Genomic DNA, 14481 nt, shown 5'->3' with positions numbered 1-14481 from the left:
TTCGGGCTTCTTCCTATCCCCGGAATTGGATCGGGTATTCACCATCTTTGGTTTGTCGCTGGTAGAAAGGTTAAATACTACCGCTGTTATAAATAACAGTTCCAGTGACAAATATCTGTTATAGGTAACGGTTCCAAGGAACAGTTACAAAGTAACAGAGCAAAAATGGAAAACAGATAGGTAAAAATGATCTAAGTATTCCTTGGCTTACGGAAGGAATAACTTAGTAAACAATTAAATTAAATGGTATAAAAATATAATGCAAAGAAAAAAATGTTTCTAAGTGTTTCTTGACTTACGGAAGAAACAACTTAGGACAGAAATATAGATAAATGAAATATGTAAATGTGAGAGTAAAATATGGAAATATTTCTAAGTGTTTCTTAACTTACGGAAGAAACGACTTAGAGTGGAAAAATAAAATACTCAAAATATAAAACGAGAAATGCAAAAATGAAACAGATTATAGAAATATGTCTAAGTGTTTCTTGACTTACGGAAGAAACAACTTAGAATAGAAAATAAACAAGAGAATCAAATATAGTAAAATAAATGCACAAATATTTATAAGTGTTTCTCGACTTACGGAAAAAACGACTTATAAAAGAAAATAAGAAAAATCAAATATAGAAAAGATGTGAAAATATTGCTAAGTGTTTCTTGACTTACGGAAGAAACAACTTAGCATAAAATAGAAAATGAAAGAAACAAATGTATTAAGTATTTTCTTAACTTAAGAAAAATATCTTAGATAAAATATCGGAAATAATAATGCAACAATGATTATGAAAATATTTCTAAGAGTTCTTTGACTTACCGGAAAAGAACGGCTTAGACAAACAATTAAAATAACAAGTCAAATATTCAGAGAAATATTTCTAAGAGTTCTTTGACTTACCGGAAAGAACTACTTAGACAAAGTACAAATCAAAATGTAAAATATAAAAAGCAAGATAAATATTTCTAAGTGTTCTTAACTTACGGAAGAACAACTTAGACACAAAATACAAGAAAAATAAACAATCAAAATAACCAATTAAAATATCAAACAATCAGTATATGAACAAATATAGATCAAAGTAATATTCTAACCTGAAAAGGTCTGAATATACAATAATGCTAAAATAAAAATGGTATATAAGAAATCAGAAATAAAACAATAACTTAGTTGGGACAATAATAGCACCAACTAGGTCTACAGTAGAAGAGGCAAGCTCGACTGACCGATGAGAGAAAATCTACCTGCTTTTATGTAAAACAAATCCTTTGTTTTACGAAGCGAAAGTGGATTTTCCCTGCATCGAATCAATTAGAAATTTGGATTTGGCCAACCTTGGAATTCCCAAGTATTTTAACCGATATCCAAATTCCTTGATGCGTCGAGGACACCTTATACCTTACGTTAAAGTATTTTATTTAGTCTGTTCCAGATATTTCTAGTGGTTAGACGTACTTTGGTGAGTATAATAATTTTTTTTTGAAAAATTTGACTTTTTGATTTTTTTGATTTTACAATAATTTATAAGTTTATTATACGTAAAATGGAAAAGTTTTTAATTGTTAGAGATCAAACCACGAAAATCCGTAAATTTGGTGTCCAGGGACGAACTCTGGAATTTAAAATTAAGGATGTACCGCCAGGTGAGGAACCCGTAAGTTGGATTAAAAAGGCCATCGAGGATATTGTTCGAAAGGGTACTGTAAATATTTTGCCACATGATCAGGTCGGTTTCACTTTTTGCTCCAAGGATTTCGTTAGAGGTCAGGGATGGATGAGGTTAAAACCAGCCTCAGAGGTGACAGTTGACGATATATGGAACCACATAAGTTCCATATATCAGAGCAACAGCACCGGTTTAAACACCGAAACGTTTTGTCTTGGTATTACTACCGTAAAAATGCCTACTGGAAAGGGTAGAGGTCGTAAGTACAATTCATTTAAAGAGGAGTGTTCTAAACGGCGAGGAATTGTTGTTATTAAAAACAACGATAACCTATGCCTTGCATACGCTTTGGTTGTAGCCAAAGCTTACGTTGACAAAGACCCTGAACTTACAAAAATATGTCGCGATAGAGGGAAAATACAACGGGAAAGAGCATTGCAGTTAATAGATAGGTCTGGTGTTGTTATTCCTAGTGAGGGAGCTGGAATTCCTGAGTTGCAACAGTTTCAGGCATATCTAACAGACTATAAGATTGTGGTCTATAGATATGGAACTAAGGGACGTGATGTCATTTATGAGGGGCACACTTACGGACCAAAATTAAACCTTCTCTTTCATAAAGGTCATTTTAATGTAATTCGGTCACTGACCAGTGCGTTTATCAGTACGTATTTCTGTGATAAATGTTATCAACCCTACGACCATAAAGACGGACACAGCTGCGTTGATACGTGCTTTGCATGTCGTCGTTCACCAGCTTGTTCCAAAGAAGCTGTTAAAGTTCCCTGCGATAAATGCGGCCGGGACTTTTATGGTGAGGTATGTTTCAACGTTCACATTAACGACATATGTGACAAAATTAAAAGGTGTAAGCAATGTTACAAAATCTACACTAAAAGTCATATCTGTGGGGAGATCTTCTGTAAAACTTGTGGTAAAAATTACCCATCAGATCATCTTTGTTACATGCAGCCTGATTCTGGTAAACCTCCCTCAAAAGATTTTTTGTTCATTTTTTATGATCTTGAGACTCGTCAGGAAAAAATATTGCTAGATGGTTCACTTCTTCAAGAACCAAATCTCTGTGTATTTAGTCAGCGATGTTACAATTGTCTTCAGGAAGAAAAATTACAGTTTTGTCAAACATGCGGTTTTCGTCTAAATGTTTTAAACGAAAATGTTATTTCTATTTTTATTGAATATGTTCTTCAAATTAGGAAAAAATTTAAGAATGTTGTCGTTTTGGCACATAACGGAGGGGGTTTCGATAATCAGTTCGTGTTGAATTACATCCTCACAAAGACCGATTTAACCCCTGATCTTATCATGCGGGGTACGAAGTTAGTTTCGATGAGTGTTGGGAATGTCCGTTTTCTCGACAGTCTTAATTATTTTCCTATGGCCTTGTCAGCTTTACCAAAAGCTTTTGGTTTAACAGAGTTAAAAAAGGGCTATTTCCCACATTTGTTTAATAAAGGGGAAAATCAATCTTATCTCGGACCTATACCTTCTCTAAAATTCTATGATATCGATAATTTGAAGAAGGATGCACGTGATAAGTTAATAAATTGGCATACTGCTAAAGTTGCTAACGGTTATGTTTTTGATTTTCAGAAAGAGATCGTTGACTATTGTATTTCCGATGTCATGATATTAACACAGGCTTGTCTTACATTTAGGAAACAATTATTGAATACGTCAAATGTCTGTCCTTTTATGGAAGCTACTACCGTAGCCTCGACTTGTAGTAAAGTATTTAGGCGAAATTTTCTACAATCTGACACAATAGGTCTTATTCCTAAAGGTGGTTATCGTTTTAAAGATAATCAGTCAAAAATAGCTCTGCAGTGGCTACTTTGGGAAGAGAAACAGCGTAATATTAAAATACAGCATGCTGCACGAGGATTTGAGGCTGTTATTAATACTTGTAAAGTGGATGGTCTTTACGAAAATATCGTGTTTGAATTTCAGGGTTGTTACTATCATGGTTGTCCCCAATGTTATCCCGAAAACAGATTGGCTCCTCTTCATGACGATCCTTCACACTGCATGGAAAATCGTTATGACAGAACCGCTGCCAAAAATCAATATCTAAAATCTCTGGGATATGAAGTCGTTGAAATCTGGGAGTGTGCCTTCAGAAAAACTATGACGCCTGAGATAAAATCATTTACTGAGGATCACCCCTTAATGAGAACTCAACCTATAAATGCTAGGGATGCTTTGTATGGTGGTCGTACTGGTAACACCGTGGAGTATTATAAGGCTCAAGAAAATGAAAAGATTAAATATGTCGATGTTTGTTCCCTATACCCTTGGGTATGTAAGCGTGGAAAATTTCCTCTAGGTCATCCTAAAATTTTTGTAGGAGATGAATGCCGGCATATAGATTTATCACGAGTATCTGGTTTAATAAAGTGTAAAGTACTTCCTCCCTCAAACCTTTATCATCCTGTTCTACCCGCAAAAATAAACAATAAATGCATGTTTGTTCTTTGTCGTAAATGCAGCGAGGACTTTATGCAAGGAGAATGTCAGCATTCCGACGAACAGAAGTCACTTACAGGAACATGGGTAATTGAAGAAGTTGTAAAAGCTTTGGAAAAGGGTTACAAAATAGTTGAGACCTACGAAATCTGGTCGTACGAAACCCGTGAATTGTCAAAACATCAAAATGGTCTCTTTTCCGACATGATGAATAAATTCATCAAAATCAAGCAGCAAGCTTCAGGATGGCCCCGTGGTTGTGTAACAGCCGAAGAAAAAAACCGATACATCGAACAGTTTCTCCAGATAGAAGACGTTCGGTTAGAGTTTACCGAAATAACGGCGAATCCTGGCCTTAGATCGTTAGCTAAATTAATGCTTAATTCGTTCTGGGGTAAATTTGCACAGCGAGAAAATCTTCCCAAAACTTCTATTGTAAACAATCCTAAAGAATTCTTTGCTATGATAATTAATCCCTCGATCTATGTAAATACTGTGGTTCCTGTAAACGAGGAAACACTGGTTGTTACGTGGGAGTATGTGGAAGAAGCATTTTCAATGTCTTCCACTGTAAACGTCGTTCTGGCCTCATACGTTACGGCTCTAGCCCGCCTCAAACTGTATTCCTATTTAGACATGGTGGGCGAGCGTACTTTATATTATGATACCGATTCAATTGTGTACATTTCCAGAGACGGTCTGCCTGATCTTCCTACCGGTGACTGTATTGGTGATTTAACTGATGAGCTAAGTGGTGGTCATATTTCGGAGTTCGTTTCTGGAGGCCCCAAAAATTATGCTTATAAATATATACTTCCTAATGGTGACGAAAAATTTTGTTGCAAAGTTAAGGGAATTTCCCTTAATTATTTAAACTCGCAATTAATTAATTTTGATACTATTAAAAAGATGGTACTTGTAAAGTCAGAAGGTATTAAAATCATAAGTAAACAAGTTAGACGAACAACAGAACATCAAGTCATAACACAGGAAATCCATAAAAATTATCGACCACATTCTACAAAAAGAAAATTTTTAGAAGATTTTAGTTCCGTTCCTTTTGGTTATAAGAAAATGAAAATTTAAAAATATGTATAAATTTATTTATAGTGTTAATATTATTGATTATTGTAGTTTTAATACACGGCTTTTTATTATTTAGTTATATGTACATATTTTATATTAGTATTAAATGTGTCTTTTAAGAATTTTTCATAAATTAGTTTTCCGTTCTCTATTATCCAGCGTCTATTTGGTTGTCTGTTTTTCTATCACATATTGTAGTTGGCTTTTAAAATTTTTATAGTAAAACAACGTTACCAGGTATCTGTTATGAGTTACTGATTAATTTAAAGATCTTAAAACGATGTATAGCATATTAGGGTTAAATATCATAAAATTTGTTCATTAAGTTTTAGAAGATGTTAAGACTACCAAAAAGATATCCGTTAGCGACTACTGGTGAATTATGAACTGATCTTAATAAATTAAGATCAAGTGTTCCTGTTGCCACCTTTTTCTAATAAAAATGTAACAAAAATATGTCTAGCATCAGATCGTAAAGACGTCTACTGAAACATATTATTCACAAAGATATCTGATATGGACCATTGGCGAATTATGAACCGATCTTATTAAATTAGGATCTAGTGTTCGTGTTGCCATATTTTTCTGATAAAAACGTAACAAAGAGTTGTCTAGCATTAGATCGTAAAAGATGTCTACTGAAACATATTATTCACAAAGATATCTGATATGGACCATTGGCGAATTATCAACCGATCTTATTAAATTAGGATCTAGTGTTCGAGTTGTTACGTTTTTATGTTACATTATGTTTTTAATGGCCAGTTACCCAACAGGAGTTTAGTTTTCAGTTTAAGTATCTTCTAATAAAATCAATAAAAATGTTTATTCAAGTGTGTGATGGAAAAAGACAATCATTTCGCTTTCATACTGACTGTTTGTCCCATACTAACAAAACCTCTTCCGGCAGTCGTGTAACCGTACCGACTAGCGGTGGATGCTGTTAAGAACAAAATTTGTTCGAACCGAATTGGTTACGTTTGCCTTCAATATATGTTTTTTTTTTTCATAATATATTCACTCAATTTCATTCCTTCGCTTATCTACCATTTTAATATCATTTTCTGTCAGTAGCACCTTCTCCGTACTGACTGCTGATAAGACTGAATTTTTGTTCAAACTGTCCTTTTAAATTTCTTCTGTATATTATATACTCTGGATTTTTTAAAAAAATTAACTTATGATCGTAGATAAAATATAGTATGCAACTCGCAAGAGTTTTGGTCACTATTCTTTAATAATTGATCATATTGATACATTATATCACATTTCAACGTTGAATATTTGGTGGCCCCTTTATAGTATAAACGGATGGTCCACTTTTGCCGCACAGAAACACGCCAGGTACCACATTGTGGGAGTAGTACTGTAAACTTAGGGTGTCTGTCAGACTCGCTTACAAACCGGGCTGTCACTTATTGAGTTGAGTACGTAAAGTGTTCTCTGTATGTTTTAATATGCATCGGGGAATTGTTGTCTGATGGTTATCGAAGAACCGTCTGTGATCATATCCCCACTATCACTGTAACATGAATTGTGTTTTCTCACCTTACCTTGTATATATCAGCATCTAAATATAAAAGTAGACAACGGACGAAAAGAAGAAAATATTGGTTATCTAATTTGGGCAGTGGGACACCACTTTGATGATTTGCGACAAGATCTGTGTCTAGCCGTGGACAAAAAAAAGAAGACCTATATAAAGCATTGGAGGAAACAATCGTAGACCTATGTATAGCACTGGAGGAAAGAATCGTAGACCTATGTAGAGTACTGGGCGAAAAAATATGTGTCGAGCACTAGACGAAAGAACGAAAGCTTATATGTAACAGTGTATAAAATATTGAGTTCCCCTGTCAAGCAGTGAACGTTCAATTAGTGAATAGAAGAAGGTAACATGAGATGAAAAACAGATTAGCGAAAGAAAAAGAAGAAGAGGAAAGAAAGGAAAAGAAAAAATGATTCGACTTGTCAGTAAGCGTGATGTCACCCGAACACCTGAGCAGGTGCAAACATCAAAGGATGCCGCTTTTTCCCACGGTCGGTAAAATTTTCCCAGCGCCAAGTGCCGCAATATCTACTGAGAGTCGAATGTAATTCCCAAAAATTTGATTTCGTTGATTGTTATAAGAGTATTTCCGTTTAGTTTTAAATTTAAGTGGTGTTGTGTTTTCCTTTTGTCAAATATTATTACTTTAGTTTTTTCGGTTGAAAATATCAAGCCTATATCTAAAGACCACCCTTCTAATTTATTTAGTGTATTTTGTAATATTGATGCAGCTGATTTTAGGTTTTTACTTCTCATATATATTACAAGATCATCGGCGTAAAGGTTTGCTTTTACTGGAAGCATAAAATGGTTAGATACGTTGTTGATTGCTATTAACACATTATGAGCGGGTCGGGTACTAGTACCCGCTTTGGCGGATTGCCACTTATAAGCGGGGCAGGTACAAATACCCGCTCCGCTCATTGCCGCTTAAAAGCGGGATAGGTATTAGTACCCGTTTAAAATCATCACTTTTAAGTGACACAAAAGTAAAAATAATGTTTTATATAATGTACGGACACAGTATATTGGTGTATTATTATTAGGAACGCGTTAGACATAACATCCGAAGTATTCATAATAAAATTTGTTTGTCTTTCAAATTTCCTTCATATTATGTTTGTTTCATTTCGTTTATTATAATACTTTATTACTCCTATGGCAGTACAACGTGTTCTTAGACGAGTTACAACAAATTTATTATAATGCTTTTTTGATGGAACTAATTGATGAACAATTTGGTCGTCTCTTTTTATTTACTTTTTATACACAAAGGTCATATAGTCTTCTTCTTCTTCAAGTGCCATCCTCGTTCCGAAGGTTGGCGATCATCAGGGCTATACGTATTTTCAAAACTGCTGACCGAAACAATTCGTTGTTGCTACAGCTATACCATTCCCGTAGATTGTTTATCCAGGAGTTTCGTCTTCTTCCTACGGACCTTTTTACTGCTATTTTCCCTTGCATAATTATTCGAAGCAGTTCATATCTTTCGCCTCTTGTAATGTGTCCCAAGTATTGCAGTTTTCGTTTTTTGATCGTAAATATGACTTCCTTTTCTTTATTCATTCTTCCCAAGACCTCGACATTTGTGACTCTCTCGGTCCATGATATTCTCAGGATTCTGCGATACATCCACAGTTCAAATACCTCTAATTTTTTGGTATCAATCTTTTTCAACGTCCATGATTCCATTCCGTAGAACAGCACAGAAAGTACGTACCATCTCATCAGGCTAAGTTTCATTTCAAGGCTCAAATCTCTTCCGCAGAACACTCTCTTCATTTTAGTGAATATGGATCTGGCTTTTTCTATTCTTATTTTGATTTCTGCTGAGCTATCGTTGTCTTCATTTATAAAAGTGCCCAAATATTTGTATTTGCTAACTCAATCGATAATTTCATTGTGTAAATATAAATTTTGGACATTTTGTGTTGATTTCGATATTACCATAAATTTAGTTTTCTTTATGTTCAAAGATAGTCTACATTCTTCGCTGCAGTCTGCTATCTTATTCACCAATGTCTGTAGCTCTTCAAGTGTTCCTGCGATCAGAACGGTGTCGTCGGCAAATCTCAGATTGTTTAATCTAACACCATTTATTTTAATACCTACGGATCTCTCAGAGAGTGTTCTATTCATTACGTCTTCGGAATGGAGATTAAACAGGGTTGGTGACAGTATATACCCTTGTCTCACACCTCGCTTTATTTCAATTTCTTCAGTGGTATTATTCTCTACTCTCACTACTACTTTCTGATTGTAGTACATATTTGCTATTAGTCGGATGTCTCGTTTATCTAAATTCTTTTCTGTCAGGAGTCTGGTTAGGTGATCATGCCGCACTTTATCAAAGGCCTTGTTGTAATCTATGAAACACATGAATACATCTTGATTTCTGTCAAGACATCTTTGAGACATAACGTTCAGTGCAAACAACGCCTCTCTTGTTCCAAGTCCATTTCGGAATCCAAACTGGGTATTATTGATGTCCATTTCCAGTTTTCTGTGTACTCTAGAGTGTATAATTTTTAGGAATATTTTCAGTACATGGCTCATCAGACTGATTGTATAGTATTGAGTTCTTCAATATAGTTTTGCCATGTCTTCAACTGTTCTTTTAGTTCTGTTATTATGTTTCCGTTGACATTATACAGGGTATTTGGCTGCTTACGTTTTTGTGTACCTGCAAGTTCTTTCACTTTTTTATGTACATTAAAAATATCATGTTTTGTCTGCAATGGCTCTATTTCTTCACATTTTTTTTATAAAAATCTTCTTTTGCTATTCTGATTTCTATTTTGATTTCTTTCTGTACTTCCTTTCAACTTTTCATTTCATAAGTTGTTACCTAAGAGCAGATGTGAGAATCAGATTGTTTAGTCTACAATAACAGAGCCCTAGTTATTAAATTTTATTAGTCTAGATAGTCTTGGTTTCAAAGATTTATTTCTTTTACCGGAGCCAAAAAAGAGAAACCAATTCTGCTTGTTTTAGATGGACACTCCACCCATACCAAGAGCTTGGAATTAATTGATCTTGCACGAGATAATGGGGTAATTTTGTTGTGTTTTCCGCCCCATTGTTCTCACCGACTTCAACCACTAGACGTGGCATTTATGAAACCGTTAAGTAAGTACTACGAGGATGAAGTACGTAAATGGTTGAGATGTAATCCTGGAAAAGTCGTTACCTTGTTTCAGATAGCTTCGTTATTTGGGGCCGCTTTTATACAGGCTGCAGCGATGAGCACAGCTATAAATGGTTTTCGAAAAACTGGAATCTGGCCATGTGACATGAATGTTTTTAAAGATGAAGATTTCTTACCTTCTGCAACGACAAACATTGAACTTTCTCTCAATGATACAAGGGAGATGCAAGTCCAGAGTACTACAGCTTTCAAAGATTCTGCCCAGTCACCTCCAGGCCAGCAACATCTAACTTCCATCCATCTAACTTCGTCCCGACCATCCATGATTGTACAAAATATTTTCAGTCCATCGACTTCGGCACAATCTTCCATTTACTCAACTTCTCAACCAGATCCGAATTGTAGTAGTTTTAAAGGTGCTAGTCCCCAAATCATTTTGCCAATTCCCAAAGTATCACAGACAAGTAAAAGGACTACCAGAAAACGTGGAAAAACTGTGATTTTGACATCATCGCCATATAAGGACGAGTTGCGGAATGCTGAAAATCAAAGGCAAGGAAAAGCAGACCAAACCGTAAAAAGAAATCTGCTTAAAAATAAAAAAGGCACTGTTAAACCAGCCAAACAACAAAAAACATCATCTACTATTCAGAAAAAAATGCCAATTCCTACTCCTGCTTCATCTGATAGTGAAGAAGAGGCTGCAGAAGATGAGTGTCTATACTGCCATGACTTCTCTGAAGAAGGGTGGATTCGTTGCCGATCATGCTCCAAATGGGCACATAATTCGTGTGCAGGAGTTGATGAAGATGACGATGATGCTACACACTTATGCGCTCTATGCGAAAATAACTAAAGATACATATGTATTTTATTGTTCAATACTTATGAATACAAAAATAAAGATATTTTTTACCTTCCGACTTTAGCTTTTAGGAGGTACCCTGTTCTGCCCCATAGGTGGGGCAAAATGGGGCAAATGACACATGCGTCAAAATATTAGTATACATCAGAAACGTCAAAACTACTATGTCACGCAATATTATTTTTTTACTTATTATTTCATAGAGATTACGCTTACAGCTTGAAACAAATAATTTTTAATACCGTGTATGAAATATGTAAGTTCAAATCTTACGTACCCCATTTTGCCCACCTTTCCCCTACTTACACGGATTTTAGCAATCCACCTACAACTAACCTACAAAGTTGGTAACCCTAATCCTATTATAGGCAATACGGATGTAGAAACTTATTCTAGGCATTTTTTTATTCTTATATTTTTTCAAAAACTTATTAGTTTTTGAGTTACAACTCTCAAACTTTTATGTATCCGGGCGTATACATTGTATTTTCGCCCGCTACGCAACATTGTTGACCATGCTAGATCGCCCGCTCATAATGTGTTAAGAATAGCAGGGGGCTTAATACAGATCCTTGAAGGATACCATTTTCCAGTGATTTCTTAGTTGACATGACACCGTTTGTTTTAACTTTTATACTTCTGTTCTCCAGGAAGTTTTTGGCGAAGGCTAAGAATTTACCATCTATTTTCCAACTCTTCATTGTTTTTAAGATGTGATATGTCCACGTGATGTCAAATGCTTTTGTGATGTCAAAGAAAATTGCTATTAATTTTTGTTTATGTATAAAAGCTTCGTGTATTTCAGATTCTAATGCTATAATGTTATCTATTGTAGACCGTTCTGATCGGTACCCACTTTGGATGGATGTAAGGGGATTTTTCTTTTCTAAGTACCATTTTAATCTTTTGCTTAGAATCTTTTCCATTATTTTGCAGATGCTACAGGTAAGAGATATTGGTCAATACGAAGAAGATAAGTTTTTTGGTTTATTGTCTTTTAAAAATGGTATTATAATTGCTTCGCGCCAGAGAGATGGAAATTTATGGGTCGAATAAATTTTGTTGAAGATCTCTACTAAAGTAACCTTCGCGCTTATAGGTAGTTTTTCTATGAAAATTGGTGGTATGTCATCAGGTCCAGGTGAGGTATTTTTGAGGTTATTAAGACTTTCATTTAATTCATCAAGTGTTATGGAAGTGTTTAGTGGATCAGCAGTATCTTCTATATTAATTTTTGATGCTTCTGTTCTTTCTTTGTGTTCTAAGAAATTTGGGTGGTACTGCTGATTGCTTGAATACAACTGATAGTGTTCTACTAAAGTTTCTGAGATTTCGTGTTTGTCTGAAGTTGTTAGATCATTTGTAGTGATTGTGTCAATATGGTTAAATGTTTTTGAACCTTTTATTTTCCTTATTTTTTGCCATGTATCCCTTATGGGCGTAGACGAGTCAATTGACGAGACGTAATTGATCCAGCTCTCTTTTTTTGCTTGCTTTATTCAAAATCTAGATCTGGCCCTTAAAGATCTAAGATTGTTTAAGTTATTAGGTGTGTTAAACTTCTTGTATATATTAAAAGCATGTTTTGTTTGCTTTAAAGCGAATGCGATTTCAGTGTTCCACCAAGGAAGAGGAGCTTTTGTGATATTTTTGGTTTTTCCTATAGAATCTCTGGCTGCGTCTAAAATTATACCATTGAAAGATGCTAGAGTAGTGTCTATATTATCTGATATAACGAGATTTGGTATACGTATGCTTACTAAGTTCGAGTATTTTTCCCAATCAGCTGACTTTAATTTCCAAGTTTCATATGGTGTTGTACAGATTTTTTCATCTTTGTCATGAGTAATTATTATTATCGGAAAATGATCACTGTCGTATAGGTGGTCCAATGTATTCCACTGTAAAAATGGAGCTAAAGTTGAATCACTGATAGATAAGTCTATGTAGGAAAAAGTGCCATTATGTGCATTGAATCTAGTAGGTGTTCCTGTGTTTAACAAAACTAGTTTTATGTTATTAATTGCTTCTAATAATATTCGTCCATTTTTATCTGTTCTTAGTGATCCCCATGCGATTTTGTGACAGTTTGTTTCACCCAAAATTAATTTTGGAGATGGAATTTGTTTAATTACATTTTGAAGTTCTAATAGAGTAGTTTCGTCAGGATGTGGTAAATATACGTTGCATATGTTGATTTTAAAATGATGTATTATCGAAACTGCTACTGCTTCCAGATTTGAATTTAACGGAATTTCTTTGGATTGGATGGTTGAATGTACAAAAATTCCGACTCCACCTCTGGATATTTGCTGTACTGCTCGATTTTTTGTATAGGGCATATAATTTTTTAGTTTTGCTTGATTGTTGGAAAGACGAGTTTCTTGAAGACATATTATTAGTGGTGACAGTTCATTGATTAGCATTTTAATGTTTTCAATGTGGCTATAATAGCCATTCAAGTTCCATTGAAGAATGAATATAACTGGACTATTGAGATAAATCGTAGTCGCTTTCTTCAGTGAGGGAAGATTCATTTGTTGGATTTATTTTCTTTATAATTCTTGTGATATTATTTTTCATGCGTCTATCATTTAATTTTGAGTGAACCATTTTTAATAAGGTGTATAAGCCGTCAAAATCTTCTGTATAGTTTTTAGCTGTGACTTCAGGAAATTTTAATCTTATTGCGTTTATAACGAAGTCGCATAATTCAGAGAAATTTAGCGTATATGAAGGAGATGCTGTCATTAAAATGTTTTCAATTGGTTTTAATGTGGCTTCGACATCTAAAGCCTTTTTCTTTTTTTTTTGGGTGCGTTTTTTTTTTGGAGTTATGAAAGTTTCGTTTAGGTTTTTAGTTTCTGAGATTTCAGGAGAGGTTGAAATTTGCCTTTTTGTTTGATTGGTTGTTTTAGTATTATTGCTGTTAGCTGTAGTTGAAGGTATACTGTGTACTATAAGCGAATCATTTGTCATTGGGATATCTGCAGAAATAGGGTTGGAACAGTTGGTTGTATCATCTGAAATATTTGTTGCTGAATTATTCTGATTTACTTCCATGGGTTCGAGTTCTGAGGTATATGGATCTTTAAGTGTTTCTGTACCAGTTGATGTTGATGTGCAGTTTTGCACATCAACATCAACATCTCCTGTAAGGAGTGTTGTCATAGGTTATTAGGATTGTATTTGGAATTGGTTTGGTGATTATCGGAGAGACAAATATTTGCCGCCTAAAGCTTAAGACATGACTATACTCAGACTCGGGCATGCCAACTTTTAAAAACGTTAATTTGGATACTGCAGTTATTTCTAGTTGTTTCAGTTCGTCTTCTAGAATACTGTTCGGGATGCTGGGGCAGATGTTTGATATTACTAGTCTCCTTGCTGGTGTAATAAGTCTTCGAATTTCTATCTCATTGCTTTGAATGACTACTGTTTTATGGTTGTTTAGTAACGTATCTACTATGCTAGTACTGTTCAAGTAAATACAAACTCTGTTGCTAGCTATTCGTGATGCAAAGATATCATTTTTTGGTGTGAGTAGAGACCCTATGGCTACTATGTATTCATGTATTTTAATACCTTGGATAGCTGACAGAATAATGGCTTGTTCTTTTGAAGGAAAATTGAAGTTGCTTACTGCATTGGAGTATGTCGATGTTGATGATGTAGTAGG

At 34.7% G+C, this 14481-nt stretch overlaps 1 protein-coding gene across 1 annotated transcript; it reads left to right on the top strand.

Moving 5' to 3' along the window:
* The first annotated feature begins 1541 nt into the window (after window positions 1-1541).
* LOC140450590 (uncharacterized) lies at window positions 1542-5237 on the top strand. The gene has a single exon (XM_072544246.1). It carries the CDS (start codon window positions 1542-1544, stop codon window positions 5235-5237), a length of 3696 nt encoding a protein of 1231 aa, XP_072400347.1.
* Window positions 5238-14481: the final 9244 nt, after the last annotated feature.

The sequence above is a fragment of the Diabrotica undecimpunctata genome, chromosome 9 (genome assembly GCF_040954645.1).
Source record: "Diabrotica undecimpunctata isolate CICGRU chromosome 9, icDiaUnde3, whole genome shotgun sequence".
Taxonomy (NCBI): domain Eukaryota; kingdom Metazoa; phylum Arthropoda; class Insecta; order Coleoptera; family Chrysomelidae; genus Diabrotica; species Diabrotica undecimpunctata.
The sequence above is the reverse complement of the archived record's forward strand: the minus strand, read 5'-3'. Positions and strand labels throughout refer to the sequence as shown.

What these genes read in the sequence shown, in the direction of transcription:
- LOC140450590 (XM_072544246.1), top strand. Translation starts at nt 1,542, where the DNA reads ATGGAAAAGTTTTTAATTGTTAGAGATCAAACCACGAAAATCCGTAAA.